This window comes from Geotrypetes seraphini, chromosome 1, assembly GCF_902459505.1.
Source record: "Geotrypetes seraphini chromosome 1, aGeoSer1.1, whole genome shotgun sequence".
NCBI lineage: Eukaryota > Metazoa > Chordata > Amphibia > Gymnophiona > Dermophiidae > Geotrypetes > Geotrypetes seraphini.
This window is the reverse complement of record NC_047084.1, coordinates 328,892,212-328,918,561: the sequence shown is the minus strand read 5'-3', so window position 1 is coordinate 328,918,561 and position 26,350 is coordinate 328,892,212. Positions and strand designations below refer to the sequence as shown.

At 41.5% G+C, this 26,350-nt stretch overlaps 2 protein-coding genes across 13 annotated transcripts in view; both read left to right on the top strand.

Moving 5' to 3' along the window:
• Positions 1–5,672, top strand: part of PDLIM5 (PDZ and LIM domain 5) — a 468,176-nt gene extending 462,504 nt beyond the window's left edge. For all 11 annotated transcript variants that reach the window (XM_033957971.1, XM_033957962.1, XM_033958049.1 and 8 more), the window contains one exon: positions 1,869–5,672. In XM_033957971.1, coding sequence (XP_033813862.1) covers positions 1,869–1,958 — 90 coding nt within the window. In that variant the 3' untranslated portion in view covers positions 1,959–5,672. The remainder of the gene's footprint in view (positions 1–1,868) is intronic.
• Positions 5,673–25,229: 19,557 nt separating this feature from the next.
• The window catches only part of BMPR1B (bone morphogenetic protein receptor type 1B), a 586,865-nt gene continuing 585,744 nt past the window's right edge, over positions 25,230–26,350 (top strand). The window contains exon 1 of one of the 2 annotated variants that reach the window (XM_033957895.1): positions 25,230–25,351. The gene's annotated coding sequence lies outside the window, so the exon portion shown is untranslated. The remainder of the gene's footprint in view (positions 25,352–26,350) is intronic. The other variant, XM_033957911.1, reaches the window with a different exon arrangement.

Here is a 26,350-nt window from a genome sequence, read left to right as displayed (position 1 = left end):
GGAAACTCTGCAATGAGAGGGCATAGGATGAAGTTAAGAGGTGATAGGCTCCAGAGTAATCTAAGGAAATACATTTTTACAGGAAGGGTGGTAGAAGCATGGAACAGTCTCCCAGAAGAGGTGGTGGAGACAGAGACTGTGTCTGAATTCAAAAGGGCCTGGGACAGGCACATGGGATCTCTCGGAGAGAGAAAGAGATGATGGTTACTGCAGATGGGCAGACTAGATGGGCCATTTGGCCTTTATCTGCCATCATGTTTCTATGAACACTCTGAGACAGAGACCACTCTCCGGGGTCCAGAGTCTGACGACTGAGAAAATCCGCTTGAATGTTGTCCACTCCTGCCGCGTGTGCCGCTAACAGCACCACTAGGGGTGTCTCTGCTCAGAAAACAAGAATCTGAGCTTCCACGCTCAGGGAGGGACTCCTCGTGCCCCCTGCTGATTGACATAAGCATGGCATTGTCTGAGAATACGTGGACTGCTCGATGACGGAAACGACCTTCGAAGAGGAGAGCAAGCTGAATCGCTCAAAGTTCCAAGCGATTGATTGACCACTTGAACTCTGAGGGAGCCCACGGCCCTAAACAGGGTGGTCATATACACCACTCCTCAACTTTTGAGACTTGCATCTGTAGACAGAATCACCCAATCTGAGATCTGGAAGGGAAGGCCCCTGGAGAGCGAGGGAGGTCACAACCATCAGGCAAGACCGTTCTGTGCCACAGTCAACCAGGGCAGAGGCGCATATAATGGATCCCGCTGTTGACTCCAGCGCAAAAGCAGAGCATCCTGCAGCAGATGCAAACAGGCTCTTGCCCAAGGGATGACATTGATTGTTGCCACCGTGGTCCCCAAAACCTGGAGGTACTGCCATGCCATTGGGACCGGAGTGGCTAGAAAGTCCCTGATAACCTCTCAGAGCTTCTCCTGACGGGACATAGGCAGGAACACTTTGTTCTGTCCTGTGTGAAATCGAACTCCTAGGTATTCCAAATCCTGCGTTGGCTCGCGGTGACTTAGAAGACTGAAATTACACAAAATAAAACATGAGAAGAAAAGACAAGCTCCTAAAGCCTGGCTTGTAGGAAGGAAAACTAGTTCCTGGAGGACCAGTGATGAGGAAAGAGGGGGTTTAAGTCTGAAATTTGAGGCTTCCTACAAAGTCCTGGCAGGTAGACAGAAATAACCCACTGGTCCCGGAATAAAGTATGGTTGTTTAAGAAGATCATTTATAAATATATTAAAAAGCAGCAGTCCCAGCACAGACCCCTGGGGAATCCCACTATCTACCCATCTCCATTGAGAATACTGTCCATTTAACCGTACTCTGGTTTTTGTCTTAACAGATTCTTAATCCATAATAGGGTATTATTTCCTATCCCATGACTTTCTACTTTCTTCAGGAGTTTTTCATGGGGTACTTTGTCAAATGCCTTTTGAGAATCCAGATAGATAATGTCAGCCAGCTCACCATATCTATGTTTATTCACCCTTTCAAAGAAATATAGGAGATTTGGTGAGGCAAGATTTCCATTGACTAAATCCATGTTGGTTTTGTCTCATCTAATCTTATGTATGTGCTTGTAATTATATTGTATGCTACTATTTTGCCCAGCACCGACATCAGGCTCCATCCAGTCTGCCCAGCAAGGTGGTCAGTTAGATCTGCCTTTGTTAGCAGCTTACACCCCTCTGTCATGTTTAGAATGTAAAGGTTATTAAAGTTTTGTTTTGATTCCATGCTCCTCCTATCCTCTGTGTTTGTCTCGCACATTTTTGAATTTGGTCGTGGTTTAAAGCCTCAATGACCCCTTTACACCTTGGCCTGTATTGTCAGGTAATTAACCAGCTGGTTTTCATTACAGGTATGTTGTGAAAGTTTGGAGGGTCAGACGTTCTTCTCCAAGAAAGATAAGCCACTGTGCAAGAAGCATGCTCATGCTGTGAACTTCTGAGGTTCACCATTGCAAACTACAGAAAAAGGAAACCGTGAAATTCATCAGCTGTTCAGATTACACAGGCTGCTAAAATGTGTAGAGCTCTGAAAAACAGTAACTGCAAGGGGAGTTTTAGGTGCTACTGTAACTTGTGCCATCTTGTAGATTAATGTTAAATTTCTCGTTAAGTATTTCTTTTACCTATGCAGGCAGAGAGGGCGAGGGATAAAGTATGTGCAATGCGAATGGTTACTGATTTACCTATTTTAATTCCAAGACCTGGCTGCCTCAAGTTAGCCAACAAATTTAGGAGCAATGCCTTTTTCCTTAAAGATTTAGGAAGTGTATCTTCTTAATACCCCATTTTATTTTTGTTTTCCTTTCTGATCCTTGTTGCCAACTTCATTTGTTTTTTCTTTGCACCTCTTATACAGTCATTTTTAGTATATTTTTTTAAAAATTGAAATTGGTCATTTGTATTCTCAACATGAATAGAACTAGCATCTATTTTCTTAAAAAAAATTTTTTTTGAAGTGTTGTCTTACTGTTCATAATGCAGACACTTAGAATGCCCAGTGCTTGTCATGCCAGCAAAAGTGCAGTAGATAAACCAATCAAGTTGTCCAATCATAAAGTAATATCTAACTGCAGTCATACATTATTGTGAGCTTCTGGTCCCTTTTCTAGGCCTGTATAATTCTAGGTAAAGAATAATGAAAAAGGGAGTCACACTTCCTTCCATGCAGAATAGGCGCTTTTGAAATTTTAGTAAAAGCATCAACCCCAAAAAGTTGCCATTAGTATAGAGTTAAATGGGTAATTTGTGAACTGCTCCATGTCATAGAAGCAGACAATATACAGGAGGTCTTCAAAGAATAATATGATACAGGTCAAAGTAGCCAAACAGCCTCAGTGTTCTATGTATGACCAATGCTACTGTAGCAGCAAAGCTACTACAGACCACTATATTTTTCATGGCTTCCTAGTCCAAATAAACACACCCGAACCCCCACCCCAAAAACACTTCTCTCCTCTGGCAGCTCTGCTGGTTTATGCCAGAGAAAAGCTGTTTGCCAGATTAGTAGGACTTGGTTGGGGAGGGGGGGTTCTATAGTGCACCAAACAGGACAGGAGGATATGATTTCAGGATGTGTAAATTATGGCTTTGTTGCTTTAGCCAAACATACAATTAAGCCATTTTTATTGAAAGTTTTCTCCTGTTTGGTGCCTGTGGCAAATTGCCCAGGCTGTTGAGCTGTACACTTGACAGAAAAGTAATTTTTATTTACAGTGAGAGAAAGTAAAGAGAAATCACTCAATTTAAGACATTAAGAGTGGGGTGTGTTCCACAGCTCATAGCATTGTTTTGTAAGAGAAAGTGTGAAGAAGAGAAATAGCTCTCTTGAAATATAAAGGGATTATTAATATTTGCAGAAGACAGGACTGCAGTTCTTCGTTGCATTTTTCTAAATTTTCTGAGACTGTACTAGATCAAAATTTACAGATTGAACGAGAAGTGCCATTATAGTTCAGGTCAAAATGATGAATAGTTTAGAGCAGGGGTGTCCAACCTGCGGCCCCGTGAAGTATTTTGTGCGGCTCCGGTCGAGGGCGATGCAGTGTTTTCTTCTGCTGCCCCCGGGTGTTTACCGTCTTGCCGGCTCCCTCCTCTGTCTTGTTGCAGCGTTTACGCGTTTGTGCGGCCCCAGAAACATTTTTTTCCAGTCAATGCGGCCCAGGGAAGCCAAAAGGTTGGACACTCCTGGTTTAGAGCTTTGTTTCTGGTCTAGAGCTGTAATTTAGGGTGATTGGAACACAGAAGGGAATTCTGATTGAGGCGAGTAATGTCTAGGTGAAAATATTGAAAGCGGGGCTGACGAGTTTAGAATCTGACAATGCAATTGTGTTAGAATTCATCCACTGGAAAACAGCTGGAGTAATCTAGATGGAAGAGGCATGTCCTAGAGTTTACAGTGTAGTCTGTTTCTTGAAAGATATTGTTGAAACAGAACTTTTAGGGGAGAAATTGATATATGTTCTGGAGACAGAAATTGTGTTGGAGGGGGATTTTTTTTAATATAGTGACCTTAGCAGACCCAGTTTTCAAGAGACTGTTTTCTAATGTATCTTGTAACATGTGTTTAAGATACAGTTCTTTTAGTGAGATCGACTTAAAGGTTTTATTCCAGTTCATTTCTAGGAGGAAAGTATTTTCACCTTTCTTACCAAGAGGGTGGGTTGTTAAAACACTACTGGACATTTTACAGGAGACTCATTTTTAAGATTGTCCTCTTCAGTTAACTGTTTTCAGTTTGTTTTTTTTAGATGCTCTAGGTCAGTTAGGCTGATTTTTATGTGATAACCGTTCTTCTAGTCACTGTCTGACAAATAGAAATACTGTAATTGCTTTTTTTTTTTTGCAAACCAATCAAAAGCTGAAGGGAGATAATTGTTTTCATGGCAATGTCTTTTATGCTTATATATACACACAATTGTTGGGCTTCACTTTTAATAACCAGAAGGGCACTTTATAATTATGTTGTATATCTCACTGAATATTTATTACTCTTGATTCAAATATTCCTTCCATTTAGGTTTTTCACTTAATGAGACCAGAGCTTTGAATATTTTTGTGCTATTTTGACTGTTTTCCAACAGCTGTTGCAGTAAGGAAAGTGTATGTTTATATATCACTGCTGTATAGTATAAATGTAATTGTGATTAAATGCTTTGGATGGTCTGACAACTTGCCAAGCTCTGTACTAGTTGTGGTGCTCTTGCTATGTTGTGAATTTTGGCAAATGTTTAAGTTATTCAGACAAAAGTGTAAGACCACAAACAGGGCTTGGCAATCTTGAAAGAAAGCAACTTGTTTATGGTCTTTTTTAAAATGTAAAACAAGAATGCTCAATGGAAAGTATTGGAGCAATAGAAATACTACAGTGCTGACGCACAACATGGAAAATAGTACTACTGTATATTGTGGATTAGGGTTGTGCATGAAAAAAAATTAGTTTGTTTCAGGTAACTTTCAAGTTTTTCCCTCCTATTTTCAAATTTTGTGTGGTAAAAAATATATTCAAAATGATCATTAATATACATTAATCATCTTGACCTGTGAATTAACATGCCTAAATGCACATGAAATCAATTTTGCACTCATTTTTAAAGGCATGCTACTGAATCAAATGAATAAAGCATGCACATCCCTGTTATGGAATTGTTGTATCATCTGCAAGGGTATGTTAGGTTGAAAAACACTCTTCTCACTGACGTGGTGATTTCATAAATGGTAATCATAAAGTGCTTGTATTTATAACATGCAATCTGTATGGCTTCTATTTGCAATTTCTTTTGCTTAATAAATTGAACTTATTTACTTCTGCTCTCCCTTCTGATACCATATTTGCAAATGTCATGAAATGCATTCAAAAGAATCTAGACTAGTCTAAGCTTGAAACCTAGAACCGATGTGCCTGCTGTCAAGCTTTCGGTATTTGATTGGTACTACAACGCTTAAGTTTCACATTTGTGCTCAATGTGTGCTACCATATGGACGATATAAGCACATATTTTTCAGTGCAGGTCTAATGAGAGAGCTCTCTATATGATTGTGCCTAATTAAAATATTGATTAAAGATAAAGGGTTTTTTTTCTTTTACCAGTAAAACTGTAGAATATCCATGCAGCAGCAGTGCATGTATTCTTAATAAATAATTTTACTGTAAGCAATTATTGGTCTGTCTTATTTACATTAAATTTATAGTTTAGGCATGATCACATAAGTAGAAAATACACTTTAATGATTAATAAAATAAACTATGAGGATGGTTTTCACAGCATATGAAAACAACGAAGGAGACCAGATGGTGCTCAATCCTTTTATTTTAAAACAGACTCGACACGATCATATTTTGGCCCAAAAGGGCCTACCTCAAGTGTCTTGTTATTAAATAATAAAACCCTAGGGGGCTCATAATTGAAAGAGAAAAACGTCCAAAAACCGGCATAAGTCGGCACTTGGACGATCATAAACGAAAGATGTCCAAGCGCCGATAATTGAAACGGGGTTTGGACGTGTTTACAAAGACCTAGGCCTTCCCAGTGCCGCTGAACGACCAGAGCTAAACGGGGCATTTCAGGAGGAGTGTCGAGGGCGGGATGTGGGCCGTGCTAGACTTAGTCGTACTGAATGTATAACTGAAAGTTTTACAACACAGCCTAGACCAAGGGTGACAAAGTCCCTCCTCGAGGGCTACAATCCAGTCGGGTTTTCAGGATTTCCCCAATGAATATGCATGAGATCTATTTGCATGCACTGCTTTCATGGTATGCTAATAGATTCATTGGGGAAATCCTGAAAATCTGACTGGATTGCGGCCCTCGAGGAGGGACTTTGACACCCCTGGCCTAGACGGAACTTGGACGTTGTGACTTAGGCCATTTAAAACATGGTCTAAGTCATAAAAAACAACCTAAAGTGACCAGATAAGCACTTCAAACACAAAGTACAGAGCCCCACACTACTCCAGTGATCACCGACCCCCCACCCCCATAAAAATTGTAATAATTTTAAATATCTGTCTCCAGAACATCAGCACCTGGCAGCCTGGCATAGGAAAGCCTAGTCGAGCTGCACAGAGGCGTCTTAAGTTGTCTTGGGGGTGGGTTAGGGACCCATGGAGAGCAGGACCCAGGCTCATAAGCCACTGTAAGCACTGCATTCATGGTGCAACATGTGCACTCCAAAAAAACCTAAAACCCTTTTGCACTGCCCTATAAGTGGCTCCTGCAGCCATAAGGGCTATTAGGGTGGTAGGTGGGTCTAGAATATTCTGGGGGTGTTTTGGGGGGGCTCACCATGACCTATAAGGGAGCTGTAATGAGATTATAATGTGGCACCATTTTTGTGAAGTTCACAGCAGTGCCCTGTAAGGTTCCCCACTATTCAGGTGCCATGTCTGGGTGTCCAGTCCATCACTTTGCTGACCCCTCCCATGTCCAACAGGGCTTTTTCTAGGCGTTTTTGACTTGGATGAATATTTAGATGAAAATGTGGTATAAAGATGGACGATTTAGCAGCTTGGACAATCAGACGGCTGGACATATAGTTAGACGATTTTCAGGAAAAAAAATATTTTGGGCGTATTTTTCAAAAATGTGTCCTAAGCTGTGTCACTTTGGACAATTTGTGACTTAGGCAAAAATGGACTTAGACGTTTCTTTCGATTATGCTCCTCCACATGTATTAATTCAGATGTCCAAGTATTGCAATAAATGCTCTTTAAAAACACCAAAGTGATGGTAGGCAACGAGTGCACCAAAACCGCATAGGACTGAAAATGAAACTGGTTTTCACAGCGTCCATATTGTCACAAAGTCTGTATGCTTTCCACCTATGGTCTTTGCACCAATTTTCAAAGTGAAAGTAAGCTTGTACTTTCATTTTAAAAATTGCCTGCTGATATTTGGACCTCCGTTTTTAACTTTCCCACCCAACTGATATTGGATAGACTTTATAGATCTTTTTTGTACAATGTGTAGGAAAGAGTTATAAATATGAGGTTGAGAATGTCTGGAGGAAAGACAACGCCAAAAACTTAATGGACCAAGAACAAATTAGCATGAAGGAAAAACTGGTAGAAAGACACATCAGTTTTGAAAATAGGCCTGAAGACTAAGGCATTCAAGAGAAATAAGCTCCCCTCCATGAAATGGATCAATATGTTCTGTGGAAGACACAATTCCAGCTTCTGCCTCATGGAAAGTTTGACACAATGAAACAGCAATTACAGGATTGCTTCTTTCAAATTGCCTCTCCCCTGTTCTCTAGTCAGTAGTGTCAACATATGCAGACATAGAGATGCACAACATAGACCAGACATATAGACAAAGATGCACACTAGAGAATGACACGGGGAAAAAATCTGTCCCCGTCACTGCACCGTCCCCGGTCCACCATCCTCTTCACCGCCCCGTCACAGTCACTGCCATCCCTTTCACCGCCCCGTCACCGCCACTGCCATCCCATTCACCGCCCCGTCACCGTCCCCGCAGCATCCATATAAGCCTCAGTACTGCGAAACACCATGAAGACAGAAGAGAGTTCTGCCACTACTACTACTGCACTGAGAATCTGTTTCAGTGCCTCTGCTCTGTAGTAAAAACTGAACATAAAATAAATCAATTAACTTGTCCTCCCTTTTGACGTGTCCCCCATGTTCACCTATAGCTCGAATCAGGTCAATTGTGCACACTAAAAATGCAGGAGGATCTGGAACGTGAGCGCAGGCAGGCAGTGATACAAAAACAGCAGACACCCGACCGACTGCAGTGTTCCGCCATCTCCCTCCCTCCATCTCACCTTAGATGTAGAGTATGCCGGCTTTCTTTTTCGCCCAGCCGCATGTGCGGGTGTTCATTTGTTCAATATTCTCCTCTGATGCAACCGGAAACAGGAAGTTGCAAGAGAGGAGAAGATTGATCAATGCGAGCGCGGCTTGGCGAAAAAGAAAGCCGGCATACTCTACATCAGTGGTTTTCAACCTTTTTACACCCGTGGACTGGCAGAAATAAAAGAATTATTTTGTGGACTGGCAAACTACTAGGACTAAAATTTTAAAACCCTGTTTCTGCCCCATCTCCACAAGCTCGGTCACCTCAGTAACTATAGAAAAATAGACAAATATAGACAGCAGATATAAATTCTCAAAACTGACACATTTTGATCACTAAATTGAAAATAAAATCATTTTCCTACCTTTGTTGTCTGGTGTTTGATTTCATGAGTCTCTGGTTGCGTTGCCTTCTGTCTGTGTATTCTTTCTTTCATTTCTTTTTTTCTGCACTCAGGCCCAAGAATTGTCCCTTTCTATTCCCTCCCTCTTTCCTTCCTATGTCCTTAGTGCCCCCGGTGCCTCCTTCCCATGTCTTTAGTGGCCCCGGTGCCTCCTTCCCATGTCCTTAGTACCTCTTCCTGTCTTTAGTGTCCCCAGTGCCTCCTTCCCATGTCTTTAGTGCCCCAGTGCTTCCTTCCCATGTCCTTAGTGCCCCTTCCTGTCTTTAGTGCCCCCAGTGCCTCCTTCCCATGTCTTTAGTGCCCCAGTGCTTCCTTCCCATGTCTTTAGTGCCCCCAGTGCCTCCTTCCTATGTCCCTAACACTGCCTTCCACACTTTGTCCCACCCCCATCCCCGAAGCTTGCCTGCCTACTTGTGCCTGTCTACCTTTCTCCCTCCCTTGCCAAAGCCAGCCTGCTGCCACCCTGCCGCTCAAAAAAAAAAAGCCTCTGTCCTTTTCCCCTTCTCTTACCGCCATGCTGCAGCTGCTAAAGCCGGAAGTCTTCTTTCCGACTCAATTCTGAAGTCGGAGAGGACGTTCTGGGCCAGCCAGGCAGCGATTGGCTGGCCCAGAACGTCCTCTCCGACGTCAGATAGACTTCCTGTCGGCTTTAGTAGCTGCAGCATGGCGATAAGAGCAGGAGAAAAGGAGAGGCTTTTTGTTTTTTCTTCGCGCGGACCGGCAGAAATTCAACCGGTGGTGCTCTTCCAATTCAAAGGTGAGGTGGAGGGAGGGAGATGGCGGGGACCGCGCGATCTTGATTGCCTCACTGCGGGGACAAGTCCATTCACCGCTCCACGGGGCGGTAAATGGCATTGTCCCCGTCCCGCAGAGGCCACTATTTTTTCTTCCCCGTTTTGGCGGGTTACCCGCGGCTAAATGCAGCTAGCCGCGGGTAACCCGCCACCGTGTCATTCTCTAATGCCCACCACACACACACACACAAACAGCATAGGGGTCAGAAATAAATCCTTAGTCTTAAGGGGCTGCCTTTTTGTGTTTCACTTTCTTTAATGCTACTGTGAAACCTGTTGACTGAATCATACTTTTATTTTCTTGGTAGATGTACTTCCTGCTAATATCTATTGCTGTGCGTAGGGCTAGATGAAGACATTGATTCGTGCATAGGGCTCAAATGTTTAGGGGGTACCTGTTGAGTGCTTAGGATTTGAGAAATGGGGCTCCTCGGTATCTTTCCACACTCATTTCTCCCGACACCACTCCCTGAGAACTCTGTTCAGGAGATAAGTCTTTCTTATCCATACCATTCTCCTCCACTGCCAATTCCAAACTCTGTTCTTTTTATCTTGCTGCACAGTATGCTTGGAATAGACTTCCTGAGTCAGTACATTGCACCCCATGTCTAGCTATATTCAGATCTAGGCTAAAAGACCACCTTTTGAGGTTACTTTTAACTGCTAACTCCTGTTCAGGTCCTATGTTGGCTTTAATCATTTCCTCAATAAGTAATTCCATAATTTCTGTGTCTGAAATAGATTGTAAGCTCTGTCAAAAAGTGACTTCTATGTGTTTCATATACAGGTCTGCATTTGTCTTGTAGTGAAATTGGTCTGCATTTGTCTTGTAGTGAAATTGAATCAACAATTTCTGGGTTGCTCAATGTCTATCTAGGTTCAAGGCAATTTACCATTCTAGAGTTTTACAATTTGTTTAGGAGATACAACGGTAACATAAGGCAAACAGATTATTATGGTATATACTGCTGAAGGATAAAGTTTAATTTATCATAGTGGGAAGACTAGTGAAGAAATTAGATATACAGTATAGTAGTTTCAATTGCAAGCCAATTGAGAAAGGTAAAGGAAGATGCAGGGTATGAGGCAGGTTGTTCGGCACTTGAGTGATGCGATGTGTAGTTTGCTGTGGTTGGTTGTGATTGTTAGGTGTCCATGATATATATGTTCTCAAAGAGGAGAGTCTTTAGCGTCTTACACAATTTGTAGTAGTTAGGTTCAGTCTTGACAATTGTTGGAAGGTTGTTCCAGGTTTTTGTGCCAAGAAAGATGAGTAGCAATTTAAATATGCATTCGTATTTCATTCCTTTGGGAGAAGGTAGAATCTGTAGAAGTGACTAGAGGCCTCTAGATGATGTAGATCAGGAATTGATGAAAAGGTTTATAAGAGGTTCAGTGAAGTTTGCATATAAGATTTGAAACATTATACACGATAGTTTAAAGGTAATGCATGCATTGATAGCTAGCCAGTGCAGAAGTAGTGCGAGATGAAATCAAATTTTTCAGTTTGAATATTAGTCTTATTGCTATGTTTTCTATCAGTTGTAGCTTGCAGATAAGTGCACTGTTTATACCAGCGTAGAGAGAGTTACAATAGTCTAATAGGGATAGTACCAGCATTTGTGTCAATATGGCAAAATGGTGATCATGGAAGAATTGACTGATTAGTCTTAACTGTCTCAGACTGTAAATGGGGTTTTTTTTCCCTAGGTTGGAGATTTGGGGTTCATAGGATAAGGTGTTGAATATGACTCAAGTATTTTAGAAGATTTGCTGTCTAGAGTGGTTCCAGAGGGTAGTGTGATAGTTGTAGGGGCTGTTTGCGAGGTGCTGTGAAGCCATAGTATTTCGGGTTATGTTTGAATGTAGCCCAGGTGTGTATTTTGTCAGTGCCATTAGATATTCTCTGGGAGGCATCATTGTTGCTTAAGTTATTGTGGTCCAGGAAACTCATGAAAAGGTTATAAAGTATTGGGGATAGTAGAGAACATTAGGGAATGGTACAGCAGAATGTTTGCCAGCTCTTGGAGAGTACTCCATCTTTGTAGATGAGATAATTCCTGTTCTGTAGAAAGTCATTGAACCAGTTAAGTACAGTGCCCTCAATGCTGGATCGATTTAAATGCAAGTTGAAATGCTATTTATTTAAGGATGCCTTTAATTTAGAATAATTAATTGTGATGCCCCCTTTCTGTTCTTCAACCAACTATTCCTTTTATCACCTAGCCTCTTTGTTTTTACCTTAATTGTTCGCCTATCCTTTTATGAAATGTATTTCTCCCTCCTTTTCTTTTGTTCCTGATGTTTTGGGGAGGGGGGTCATTTTTGTACTTTTCTGTTTAATTGTTTGTAATTTAATATTATCCTATTTTTATCGTTTGAAAAACTTGAAACCTGAAAATTCTATTAGTTTGGTTAAGGAGTAGGTGGTGGACAAGGTATCTTTAAAAGATATCATCATAAAAGGGAAGACAGAGCATCCCAATAGTGAGATTGCAATACAGCCAAAGTAGACCAGAGCAGACTGATTTTAAAGATTATCTATGCCAACTGCTGAGCAAATTGTAAATAGATGTGACAAACACTGTTTGAAATATCTATATGCAAATGCCAGAAACCTAAGAAATAAGGTGGGAGAATGAGAATATTTTGCACTAAATGAAAATATAAGATATACACTTCTCCCTCCGTATCCATGGGGGTTAGCGGCAGAGCCGGCCCGTGAATATTAAAAAAACCGCGAATAATATTTGGGCCGGCTCTGACCCATCCCCCGCTTTCCCCGACATCCCTTAAACCTTACCTGGTGGTCTAGCAGGTTTTCGGGGCAGGAGCGATCTTCCTACGCTCATGCCCCATGCAGATCACTCGTAGGAAATGGCTGCCGTGAGCTCCCGTCGTAGCCTTTGTTTAGCACTGAGACAGTAATTGCGGCTATCCTGGATAATTTGCGTTTCTTGTTTAGTAAGGGCCTTAACGCCCTGAATATTCAATTTCATATGAGCTCTGCCTTTGACTTGGTGGACCATGGGAAACTGTTACAATGCTTAGACGCAATTGGAATCAGAGGAGAGGTATTAAACTGATTTAGAGGTTTCCTTATATCCCGCACCTATCAAGTACATTTTAATTATGATCTCTCTGATACATGGAGCAATCCATCTGGCATGCCACAGGAGTCACCATTATCCCCTTTGCTTTTCAATGTTTACATGTCCTCATTAGGTGTGCAATTGTCCCAGTTGGGGATAAAACTATTAAGCTACGCAGATGACTTTACGATCATTATCCCATTCATTACCTCTCTCTCAGAAGTTACCCCTAAAGCAACAGAAGTACTAAATCGGATGGAGCAATGGATGACTGAATTCAGACTAAAGCTTAATTCAGAGAAAACAACATTTTTTGTAGCTTCGCCACACCCGCTTGACTCTAAAGCATCAATGTGCATCAATAACCTTAGCTATCCTATTCAACCTACTATGAAGGTATTGGGTGTAACATTGGGCCAGAGCCTGACCATGAAAGACCAGGTGGACTCCTTGGTTAGAAAAAGTTTTCTCACCCTCTGGAAGCTTCGGTCCATTAGAGCATATTTTGATGTCTCATCATTTAGAATTCTGGTACAATCCCTTATACTGAGTCAACTTGATTACTGTAACATTGCCTACTTGGCAATTTCCCAGAAGAATATGTGGCGATTGCAACTGGTACAAAATGCAGTGGTTAGGCTACTTTGTGGTTTGAAGAAGTTCAATCATGTAACACCTTCCTATTGACTTCTACACTGGCTGCCGATGGAGGCACATGTGAAATTCAAGTTTAGTTGTTTTTGCTTTAAGGTACTATACGGTTTAGCCCCTAAATATATAACAGACCTTTTCTCTTTCACAACCAACAAACATAAGAGAAGCTCACATCCGAACTTTGTTTCTCCACTGGGTTAGAGATTGTAAATTTAAAAGACATCATCAATAGGCAGCACTATAGGGTAAAGATCTGGAACAACTGCTCATGCCTACTACTTATGGGGAATTCAGGAAGCACCTAAAAACACATCTGTTCTTGAAGTACTTAGGTAACTGACCTATACAATCTTAGTCCACAACAACTGATCTTTAGAGCTGTTAATCACTAACTCTTAACTTTGTTAATTCCACTCAATTTGTAGCATCTTTTAATCATTGTAAACCTCATAGAACTTTGCGGTCCTGTGGTATATAAACTGTTATTATTATTATTAGTCAAAATTGTAGTTCTTATAGAAAGTCTGTGTCATCTACTGTAATCCTTGTGTAGGAATTTTGTTTTATTCTTATTTAGTTTGAGGCAGTGGGTTGAGGTCCAGTTTTCTATGATGTAGACACTATCACTCATAAATATTGAAAATGGTGGTGGCTGCAAACTTTTACCATGACTTTAGAGCTGTTGAACAGAAAGAGAGGGTATTTGTCTGCCTCTCAGCTAAAGGCATTTTAATTTCCTTTTGCTTTTTTCAGAACTAAATCTTTTCCTCTAGGTTTTCTATTTCCTGGTGTTGCTAATGCTGCTGGCATTCCTTTCTTGAAAGAACGCGCACGGTCACTGATCACATGGTCCAGTAGTCCCCTCCTTCTTTCCGATTGCCGCCATCCGGGCATCTCCCTCCCTTCGTGGCGATTTTCATTTTTCTTGTCTCCTAGAGGCACGAGCCTTTCAATAAGTTGCACACGGCTACTTGAATCTTCTCTGACACAACTGGAAACAGGAACTTACATCAGAGAAGAAGTTTCAGGCAGTCATACATGACTTGATGAAAGGCTCAGGCAGCTGGGAGAGAGAAAAAATGAAATCAGCATGAAGGTGAGGGGAAGGGAGGGAGATGCCCAGTCGGCGGTGATCAGGAGAGAGGAACAGATGCTGCATGGAAATGGGTAGGGGAAAGAAGAGGGGAATACGCTGCATGGAAATGGGTAGGAGAGAGAGGGGAATATGCAGGAAGGGAATGGAGAGAGAGGGAGAAGCAGATGCATATTAGTGGATAGGAGAGAGGGGAGAAGATGGGGGAACAGAGGGGAAGGGAGAGAGGAACAGATGCTGCATGGAAATGGGTAGGGGAGTGAGAGGGGACCATGTTGCATGGAAATGGGTAGGAGAGAGGGGAATATGATGGAAGAAAATGGAGAGAGAGGGAGGAGCATGTTAGTGGGTAGGAGAGAGAGGGGAGAAGACTCTGAAGGAGATGGATGCTAGACCAATCAGGGGGGTGGGGTTGGAGGGAGAGATGGAAGGGAGAAGCACAGTAACAGAGCAGATGCCATATGGAAGAGGCAGGGAGAAGGCAGACAGTGGATGGCAGGAATAGAATGTCGAGAAGATGAGGAAAACAGAAACCAGACAACAAAGGTAGAAAAAAAATTTTAATTTATTTTCTTTGCTTTAGGATAAAGTAGTATATTAGTTGTGTTGATAAATATTTATAAATGACAATTGTATAGAATACTGTTTCTTTTTATACTTTAATAAAATAAGTTTAGTATAAAACTATTCGAGGCTTGTGCGGATGGGATCAGATGGTTTGCAGGGACGGGGACTGAGCTTGTAGGGATAGGATGGGGATGAGCTCACGAGGATTGGGACATATTTTTCCCCCCGTGTCATTCTCTAATATTCAAGATCCTTTGAATAATTAGTGCATGTTCTAAAATCATGTAGCGGATCTCACAATGTTCAATATGAAAAAAGATATATTCTATGTCACAAGGTCCCTACCCTTATGTCATCCATTCCCTAGGCTTCAAACATATCCATGAATCATTTTATTCTGACAAGCTAAAACATTAATGTGATGCAACGAAGGAACCAGCAAGCACTACATATTTATTTACTAGCTGATGCCCCAGCGTTGCACGGGTATTTAATTATAGCAATAACACTGTAAATGGATTCAAATAAAGATACTTTATAGTGGTGAATGAAATTATTTTTTTACAGCTTAATAAAAAGTACAATATTCAAATTATAATGTGAAATATTTGACAAAATGAATACAATACAACTAACGCAAAACGTGATTATAAACAACATTTTTAGTTTCACCTCCTGGAGCAAGAACATATAAATTCTTGGGTGAACCCACCCTTGAGCAAGCAACATAGAGTTGTGGGCCACGAGACCCCCAGAACATATCACCCCAGGTAGTGAGGGATCTGCATACCAAGTTTCGTTCAAATCGGTCAAGCCGTTTTTGAATTACTGTGAGAATGGCAGCTTTTTACATTTTTTCCATTGACATGAATGGGTGAAATCTGAATTTATGTTTGTAGCTCCGCCCACGTGTGCAGGTGGGCCGCGAGACCCCCAGAACATATCACCCCAGGTAGTGAGGGATCTGCATACCAAGTTTCGTTCAAATCGGTCAAGCCGTTTTTGAATTACTGTGAGAATGGCAGCTTTTTACATTTTTTCCATTGACATGAATGGGTGAAATCTTAATTTATGTTTGTAGCTCTGCCCACGTGTGCAGGTGGGCCGCGAGACCCCCAGAACATATCACCCCAGGTAGTGAGGGAGCTGCATACCAAGTTTCGTTCAAATCGGTCAAGCCGTTTTTGCGTGATCGCGGCACATACACACATACATACCTCCGATTTTATATATATATATAGATTCAGTTTTCTATCCCATTCTCCCAGGGGAGCTCAGAATGGTTTACATGAATTTATTCAGGTACTCAAATATTTTTCCCTGTCTGTCCCGATGCACTCGCAATCTATCTAGTGTACCTGGGGCAATAGGGGAATTAAGTGACTTGCTCAGGGTCACAAGGAGCAGCATGAATTTGAACCCAGAAGGCCAGGGTGCTGAGGCTGTAGCTTTAACCACAGCGCCACACACTCCCCTGGTACAGAATGAGATAGCACACAAGGTCTCGAGAACAAGCAGAAGAGCAAGTATAAATAAAGGTTCCGAGAGAGAGAGAAGAGTTCTTATGAGAATGCAGTAGTAGTTCCTGGAGAGCTGGAAAAGGTCATAGTTCTACCCAAAATGAAGCCAAGGACTCAAAGGACCTGAAAAGAAAGGCAAGTGATTAAAAAGGAAAATGGATGTCAAAGGAGAGACAGAAAATAGGTGATTAGTTATAAAAAACTATAATGTAAGGTCTGAAGAAGGGAGAACCTAGTGGCATTTGATTTATGACAGATCTATTCTAAATTCTCGCATTCTTCTAATAATTAATCAAATTTCTACCTTATCTCACCCCATTTTTACCTAATGTGTTTTCCTTTTTATGTAAATTTTAACAAATATCATAATTGTAACTTTTCCCCTCTTTCCTACTCATTCATGTCTGTCCAAATTGTCTGTCTATTGTCTAGCCCATTTAAACTATATGTATTACCACAATCTGTTGGTTTTTAAACTGTACATCGCTTAGATATTGTAATAAGCGATTCATCAAATGTAATTAAACTTGAAACTTGGCTGGGACTAGACCTCCCTAATTAAAAGCTCTGTCAGTGGAGGAGAAATCTAATGGTTAGGGCAGTGGATTGACAGTAAGATATTCCACTGATATGCCTTGTGATCTTGGGCAAACAGTGCTGGGCATCAGTGGTGTAGTAAGGGATGGTGGGTCCCCCTTTCACCCTCCTTTCTGCACCCCCTGCTCCTTCCCATCCTCTCTCCACACTTGCGCTCTCCTTTTACCCCGTACCTCTAAATCTTTGCCAGCGCTTGCGCTAGTGAAGATCTACAGAGATATGGTGTGGGGGAGGGGCAGAGAGGTCCCAGTGCCCCCACCGACACAGCGCCGGGGGAGGTCCACACCCCCCCTCCTTACTACGCTACTGCTCGGCATCAACTACTCAAAAGGCAGTATAACTACAGTTTACTAAAAAAGTAGTTTAACTTACCTGGTTAACTACATTTTTTCTTGTAGTAGTTCAAATGAGACAACTATTGCGAAAGTAGTTAGGTACTTCAATGGCATTTTAATTTGCCTTAAAAGCAATTGTACAGACATTGCACATAGCAAGAAAAGGGGTTTAATGTTTAAAAAGAGTTGATAAATACTTTGTGATAACTCTGCTATGTGTTTAAAGTCTAAGAATTCTCAACATATCACTTAAGTTTATACTGCAAAAAAAAAACTAGTTTCTTAAAGTTATTGTCACTACCAGAGCATTTCATGGCATTAAAATTTGTCCTCAGCAACTAAATAACTGTTCTGCTGCTGGGAAATGCAGCACTGAACTTGATAAAAGCTTTTGCCACTTTTGGAAATGCACGTAGGCTGTTTGTGGAAGCATCTGAACATTCCAGATAACACTCGACCTCTTCCATTACTAGAGATTCAACTGCTGGAAGGTTGCTTTTTGCAGTGGACAGAAAATCAAAGAAGTCTTCACCTCCAGTGCCATTATTTTCCTTGGAGGCTGACTAACTCCTGCACAAATGAAAGTGGAACTATGCCACTAGCTTTGGCATCAGTCTCTGCTGCAGCCACAGCACAAATGAGCAGCTAGCTGCGTCTTTTCATACCTTGTGTGCTGGTAGATATCTCAACTTGAACTTTAGAACAAGCATCATTGCACTATGGTAGGCACTGGTTTTAAATATGGACCAAACCTTGAAGCAATTCTTTTTATCAAAGCTGTGGTTAGTGAATGTATTGTCTCATCCAAGTTGACAGCATCAGCTAATCCCTAGAAGTAGGGAGATCCTTTATTCTCTGTATACAGCAGGGGTGTCGTATTCAATTACATTAAGGGGCAGAAATCTAAAACACAGGTTAAGTGGCAGCCCATACCCCGCCCAATCTCCACCCCAGACCCCGCCCCCATAATAGAACTAATTGTAATACCATTTTTCCTTTCATTTTTCACATATACACACAATATAATCTTATTAACAACACATGATGGTTAACCACACAATTAAACTACACAAAGCACACTGTATGCTTCTCAACATTCATTCCTACCAGAACACAGATAACTCTTATGCATATTCGGAACCACAAACTAAAAGTACTAATATATACAAACGAAACCCTAAGATTCAAGACAGCATGCAGTACAACCCCAGAGAAATAGAAACAAATGCATTTCAGATGTAAATTCTCAAAATTGACACAATTCAATCACTAAATTGAAAATAAAATCATTTCCCCTGCCTTTGTTGGTGATTTTGTTTTTCAAACCATCTTTTACCATGTCTCTGGCTGCACTTCCTTCCGTCTGTGTTCTTAACTGTGTATCCAGGACCACCTTATCCATTTGCTGTTTTTTTCTCCTTCACTTTCTGCCATACGCCAATCTTTGATCCAAACAGACTGCGAATTTTAAGTTACAATCCATTCAAGAGGGGCAATAAATTCAAAATGGAACAAAACAACAAAATACCCCCCTCTCATCAATGCTGGGCAAGTCTCTCAAATTGGTATCACCAAATAGCACTTAAAGGCTTTTTAAATATTAAGTGTGCTCATAAGCTCTTCAGCAAGGCGCCATAGCAGCGATACGATGTCGCTGAGAAAGTGCTTAGATTTTAATCATAACACATTAAGTGGAGCAAGTGAGCTTGCTTCCGCTGGAGTGGCAGATGTTATAACTCTACAAGAGATATTTAACGATAGACCACTTATCTGAAAAGGTCAGTTCACTGCTCCAACACAGTCTGTGTTTTGCTAGGCTACATCAGGAAGCCAGAAAGACAAGCTTTTTATATTGGTTTTGTTTGCATACATACACACTCTATGTCGGAAAAAAGACACCCCCAACTCTCGCCAATCATCCCCTATCACCCGAAAAAAAAGGCAGGAGGGATGCCCACTCCCTCCTGCCACGAAGGTCTCCCTCGCATCTTTAAGTTGGGAGCAGGAGGTGTGCTCAGTCCCTCCTTCTCCGAGGCAGCCAAGTCTACAATGCTGGGCCTTCCCCTCCCAGTGCATCATGTGATGCATGGGGCAGGGCCTAAGGCCCTGATTGGCTCAGATGCCTCAGGCCCCTCCCCTTGGGAATCAGTGCTATCTTTAAGAGGTTTACAATAGCTGATTAAATGCTAAAAATCACACATAACACCCCCCTTTTACTAAGATGTGATGGAGGTTTCTACCACGGCCCGGAGTGCTAAATGCTCCGAAGCTGCTTTGACACTCAGAATTCTATGAGCGTCGAACATTTAGGGCTCCTTTTACGAAGGTGCGCTAGCGGTTTTAGCGCAGGCACCGGATTAGCGCACACTAGCCAAAAATCTACAACCTGCTCAAAAGAAGGCGGTAGCGGCTAATGCATGTAGCAATTTAGCGTGCGCTATTCCGCGCGTTAAGGCCCTAGTGCACCTTCGTAAAAGGAGCCCTTAATGCTTTGGGCTACAGTAGAAACCTCTACATGGCTTAGTAAAAGGGGAGGCTTAATCAACTGTGGTTTTGCACCAGTTCCATAATCCCAGAAATTCAATGCCAGAGCCCAGATCTGATCAGGCATTGAATCTCTTGGTTTAACGCCAATAGCGGTCAGCAAAGTGCTGAGCGCTGCCCCCCCCCCCCCCCCCCCAGAATATAAAAAGTTTTCACTGGACTCCACAGAAACTTACTAAGTTTTCTCATGAAGTCTCCAATTTATGTTTGTCCTGTGGAAAATCAGTGGGTATACTACCTCATATGATATATCAATGGTCCCATCTTATGGTATATGGGGATAAGGTTTGGAACACCATGTCTTCCATATTGAATATTCACGAACATTTACATCTTAAAATTATTATTCTTAGAAAACAGGGTCTTACACATTCCCTCTCTGAACCCAATGATCATTTGCTCAACATTCTGCTGTTTCTTGCCATCAAAAACATTTTGCATTGCTGGAAGGACTTATACATACTGTATTCCACCATACCATGAATTCCACTTTGGATAACTTCCAAATTTGAAAGTGTCATTGCGGAAAAACATCATTCTACTAGCTCATACCGTAGAACATGGAGCCCTGTTCAAACTTACTGTGCTTTAGACCACTGACATATAATATGTATGAGTGTATTGTTTAATGCTTATACTGAACTTCTCCTTAGCTTAAATTAAGCTATCCTGTGGTGTTCATTGGGAATTTTCTTCCATGTTTTGCATGTATATCCTTAGTTTAAAATATATATACTGGCCTTGTTATATAGGTTTGACATGATATATCCGGTTGTCTTATAGTCAATAATCCTTCTTGTATACTTTGCTTGTATAGCTAGATGGTTTCATGTCCTAGTTAATAATTGTATTTATTTTTATTATAAAATTAATAAATATTTGATCTAAAAAAAAAAAAAAGCTGGGCTCAGCTGGTTGCTCCTTGGAGTTATTTTATGTTAAAATATTTGAAAAAACAAATAACTGATCACAAAAGTAGCTAAATTATTGCCGAACAATAACAGTGATTTCGGGAGAAAAATAATCTAGAATACTATGTACAGCAGTCATTGTTCAGTCCACCAGAGTTCAATGTTTCCACGATGATTCTCTTTAAAATAGTCTTTGTTCTCGCTCAGCTTCTCTTGTGAGACACACTTTCAACCCACGAATGGGAAAGGTGAGAGATGATGGTTTTTTTCAGCCAATGTTTAACAAGGGTGATTGTTTCTGCACCTAGCCAGTCACACCCTTGCATTATGAAATTCTAATTCTATGTTTCCAGTTTGTTGTTCTTATGCAGCACATGTCACACAGATGATTAATCAGAAGTGTAGCATGCCATATCATTGGCCGTCTGTCAATCCTGATTTCAAATGGTTAAAATGTTAAGCTCACAATCACATTATTGCAACAAGCGCAACTGCAGGGTCTAAAGTTACCAACCAGCCCATTCTCAGGATGTGTACTAACACGTTCTTCCCTATGTTTTGTCTGACAAGAGACCAGCTCGTGCGCTCAAAGCTTTTTCAGGAACAAGTTTGTGACAATCCTTCCATGTGCCATTTTAAATAAAATGTACTGCTTTTGCAAATAAGGAAACAGCCACAGAAATAAATCTGTCACCAGGATCAGCTAATTCTGGGTCCCTCAGCAAACCATTCCTCCAGACTTCATTCAGTTTTCCAGTAATAAATGGAAATAAAACAAAACATGACTTTACTTTTCCAGTAATTCCTGTTCTTTCCTTCAGTGCCCTTGATGTACTGAAATAATTTCTTCCAGTGGTTTTTGGCAGCTGGTGAGAAGGGAAAATTGCAATGACATTTTCATGAGAATCGCCAATCAGCAAATGTGCAATAGAGCCCTGAATAAATAGAGCCTAATTTTATAACAGGATGCCTACATGATAAATCCAAAAGAAGCTTGAGGGAGGAAGAGGTATGGCCAGTAGGAAAAAGGAGGTATTGATTCCCCTGTAAAAGACGGAACTTTGACATTGTGACTTAGGCCATTTAAAACCAGGTCTAAGTCCACAAAAAGTATTCAAAGTGACCAGATAAGCACAGCAGACACAAAGTATAGACCCCCCCACACATAGCCACAGTGATCACTGACACCCCCCCATAAAAAACATAACAACTTTACATATCTGCCTCCAGAACATCAGCACCTGGCAGCCTGGCATAGGAAAGCCTAGTAGAGCTGCACAGAGGTGTCTTAAGTAGTCTTGGGGGTGGGTTAGTGAACCATGGAGAGGAGGACCCAGGCCCATAAGCCACTCTAATCACTGCTCCTGATCTCTGCGCTTCTGGTCCATGGTGCCGCTGGCTGGGAAATATGCTGGACCACCAGGTACAACGGCAGTGAGCGGGTGGGCGGGTTTTAAAGATGCAGCGGTGGTGGGGTTTAAAAAAAATATGCCGGGGGGGGGGGTTAAAAGATGTGGTGGCAGCATGGGCATAACAAATTTTTTCTTCACTTCATAAGATGCACTTACATTTCCACCCCCTTTTCTGGGGTGGAAAAATGTGTCTTATGGAGTGAAAAATAAGGTATATATTCCAAATTAGAAGTCATGGAAAATTTATATCACTCTAGGAATTTGAGATTGATCAATTTTCCATCAACTCATTTGTTGTCAGCAGAAATTCTGTTTCGTAAGTACTATAAAGAGATTTTGGGTCTCTCAAATTCAGAAACTTTAACTATTGCTAATTGTTACTATATCCCACAGAAGAAAAAAAAACAAGTCTTGAGAAAGGGGTGGACCAGTTAGTATCCTCTGATTTAAATTTAACTGAATTTTTGGAAGATTCGTTGGATACTATACAAAATAGGGCCATCCTGTTATTAATATGTGCAAATGAGGGGGATAAAGGTTTAATTATGAAAACTTATTTTAAAAATAAACAAGCTAAATTCTGTGGGCAGACTGTGTTAATATTTCCAGACATGGCCAGGGCGTGGAAGGCTTTTCTTTCACTGAAACCTACCCCCTCTTTTACGAAACTGCCTTAACAATTTCTAGCGCAGGGAGCCACGCTGAATGGCCCAGGCTGCTCTCGATGCTCGAGTGCCTGTGAGCGTAGGGAACAGTGTGGGCCATTCAGCGTGGCTCCCCGTGCTAGAAACTGCTTTCTCTCTAGGAGCTACGTATTTTCTTAAGATTCCTTGCAAATGTTTAGTTCAGTTTCATGATAAAGAGGGAATCCTTACGATTAGAAAGTTTTTTTAATTTGTATGAACAACAAAAAAAATTTGTAATAACTGTTTTCTTTAGGAGTAAATCATAGAAACCACCTAATCATTGAGGATGAATCTTTCTAACTCAATTGATTATATTATTTTACTATAAAGTTTGTATTTGTTTAGGGAACATTCTCGGTTATTTCCTAAGTTTTTCTTTACAAAGATGTGGGCTAGACGAAAATTGTTTGTATGAGTGATTATTACTTTTTATTCTTTTGTTAATAATTTTCATTCCTTACTTTTCTTGTAATGGAACTGTAATAAAGTTATTAAAAATAAAAAAATGAAGACATATACATAGACCACATTATACCAATTTTTTAAAAACATAAACTCAACAAAACAATTGCCATATATATATATATATCGATACTTTGAAAAAATGATGTCATGGAAAATGAAGCAAAGAACCATGACATCATTATTTCAATGTATCGATATATATATATATGGCAATTGTTTTGTTGAGTTTATGTTTTTAAAAAATTGGTATAATGTGGTCTATGTATATGTGTCTTCATATTTTGACATGATTTTAAATGTTTTTATGTGCTGTATATTCCCGATCGTGTCCCCTAAGGAAGGCGTCTTCTAAATGCCGAAACTGGGATCCTTGTTGTGACTACTTGATTCAAATAAAGACTTGATCATTGGTTGAAAAGAAACCTCCCTTGGCTTTCTGCTTGTCTGCTTATATCTCAAGACAAGGTCCTCTTTTGTCTGCCTGTCTTATTTGTTACCTACCAAAGACTGTAGATTTTGCAGAACACACATTTTTAATCAATCCATCAATGAATAAGAGTTCATGGGATTTTGGTAAAGCTACAAACATAAGTGTTGCCATAGTGGAACAGACCAAAGGGTCGTTAAGCCCAGTATCGTGTTTCCAACAGTGGCCAATCCAGGTTACAAGTACCTAGCAAGATCCCAAAAGAGTAAAACCAATTTTATGCTGCTTATCCTAGAAATAAGCAGTGGATTTCTCCAAGTCCATCTTAATAATGGCTTATGGACTTAGCCACACCTTCTTTAAACCTTGCTAAGCTAACTGCTTTTACCACATTCTCTGGGAACAAATTCCAAAGTTTAGTTACATGTTGAGTGAAGAAATGTTTTTTTCTGACTTCACTTAGTTGTCCTATTTTTGAAGAGAGTAAGCAAGCAATTCTTGTCTACCCATTTCACTCCACTCATATTTTATAGACCTCTAATATATGAGGGGCATCCAATAATTTATCTACCTCAGTATGAAAGAAAGTAGGGTCACTCCTGTAAAGTTTACATCAGTGGTTGGGAGCAGCAGAATGACGGGCTGTCTTCCATAAGTTCCAAGGTCTTCCCCCTGAGGCAATTTCCTGTGGGTGGGATGCAGCAGAGGAAAGACCAATGGAACTGACTGAAGGCAGCCTGTCATGCTGCTGCTGCTGCTGCCTCCGCTGGCTGATGTCAATTTTACAGGACTAAGAGGGAGAGAGGTGAGGGAGCAGTGCTACTGGACCCATGGGGAGGATGACAGAGAAGAGGAAAGAGAGACTGGACAGGGTGGATGAGATGTCAAAGTAAAACCTGGGGAGGAGAGGAGAAGGGAAGGGGCACTGGAAGCCATGTGTGATAGAGACACTGCCAAATCAAGTTGGCTAAGGGTCCCACTATTCCATGAGCCAGCTCTGGGGACAACCACACATATACACCCGACATCCATTGCTTTCAATGGAAGTAAATCCTGGATGTGTCAAATCAGTCCTCCTTTTTCTGCAGCCTTATGGTAACGCAAACCACATTAAATCTCCCACCATCCTGTCCAGACAGACCTTGCCAGGCCAAGAAGAGGAAAGAAGTCACAGTGTCATATTCCTACGAGTTCAGTTTCCGGGAAGACAATCGGCAACGCCGCGCAGAAGTGAAATCATTAGCGCGACCTAACTTTCACGTCAATCAGCAGCGAAGGGCTCCGTTGCCCGGAGGCGTTTAGGTAGGTGTCAGGGCCGTGGCGTCAGTGTATACAACGCGCTCCGTGTTAAATACAGCCCCGGCAGTCCGACTTCAAGCACTAGTGGGAGCTGCAGGGAAAGCTCGAGTCGGTGGCTTATCGCGCGAGTTTTCGCCCCAGTCACTGGCGTGTGGCGCAGTGAGGGAGGCGGCGCTCATCCGGACCCCGGCAGCACGAGGCGGCCTCGCGCAGCAGGTAGGAGGGGGAGGGGGGCTGCAGCCGGAACTGGCGCGCGAGCCAACGGGGAGCCGCCTTTCGCTTTGCATCTGTTTCTCTGGGACGTAGGACGGCGTGCGTTGCGCGTTGACCACCCGACCCCCAAGTGCCTCGCAAGTTTCAGACTGGCCCCGATTCAAATCCATTTAAGAAGAGCTCCCTCCCCCCCCCCCCCCTTTTGCTCTATCTAGGCTTGTATTGTAGTTTTGAAGCCACAAACAGATTAAGTAATGTTGGCTGAGCAGTAGATATCCATCCTCCGGAGTTCGTATACGCTGTCGAGTTTAGTCTGTCCGGAGTTCGTGACTCTGATTAATTAGGTTTGAATTAGTGCCAGGCTGGTCTTATTTTCTTTACCAGTGTTGTGGTCTTGGTATAATTAATTTTTATTGATATATTTCTTGATACAATTAATTCTTATTGATTATTTTGATGAATTATTGTCCTATGTTAAAAAAAAGTTGTGTTTTGTTTTGGGCTTGGGTGATATTTTGATATATAGGCCAAGGAACTAAAATTATAAGAAATACAGACAAGTGTTTGAATCATTTTTACTTTTGTAAGAAAGAGGGTGTGTCCCTGCTGGGCATATGTGCCAGCTCTGGGGTGCTTTGAGCAAACGTTCACTGTGCCTAGTGGGGGAGGGGGGGCAATTTGTATTGAGGTTAGCTCCCCAGTCAATATTTTTTTCAAAATGATTTGGTGCTCCCTCTGCAAGGTCGCCCAGTAGACAAAATGAGACACTTGCTCCAGTCAAGGAGCAGACCTGAATGAAAATAGGAAACAGACTTCAATGTCATGTCAAACTCATATCGTCACCACCCCATGCTATATGAGGTCTTGTCCTGTCATATCGTATTAAGTGTTGCCATGCTTTTTGAGTACTGTCATGCTCCCCTATGTATTGTCCTATCATGTCATGACCTAAAATTTACTGTCATGCTCTACATCAGGGGTGTCCAACCTGCAGCCCAAGGG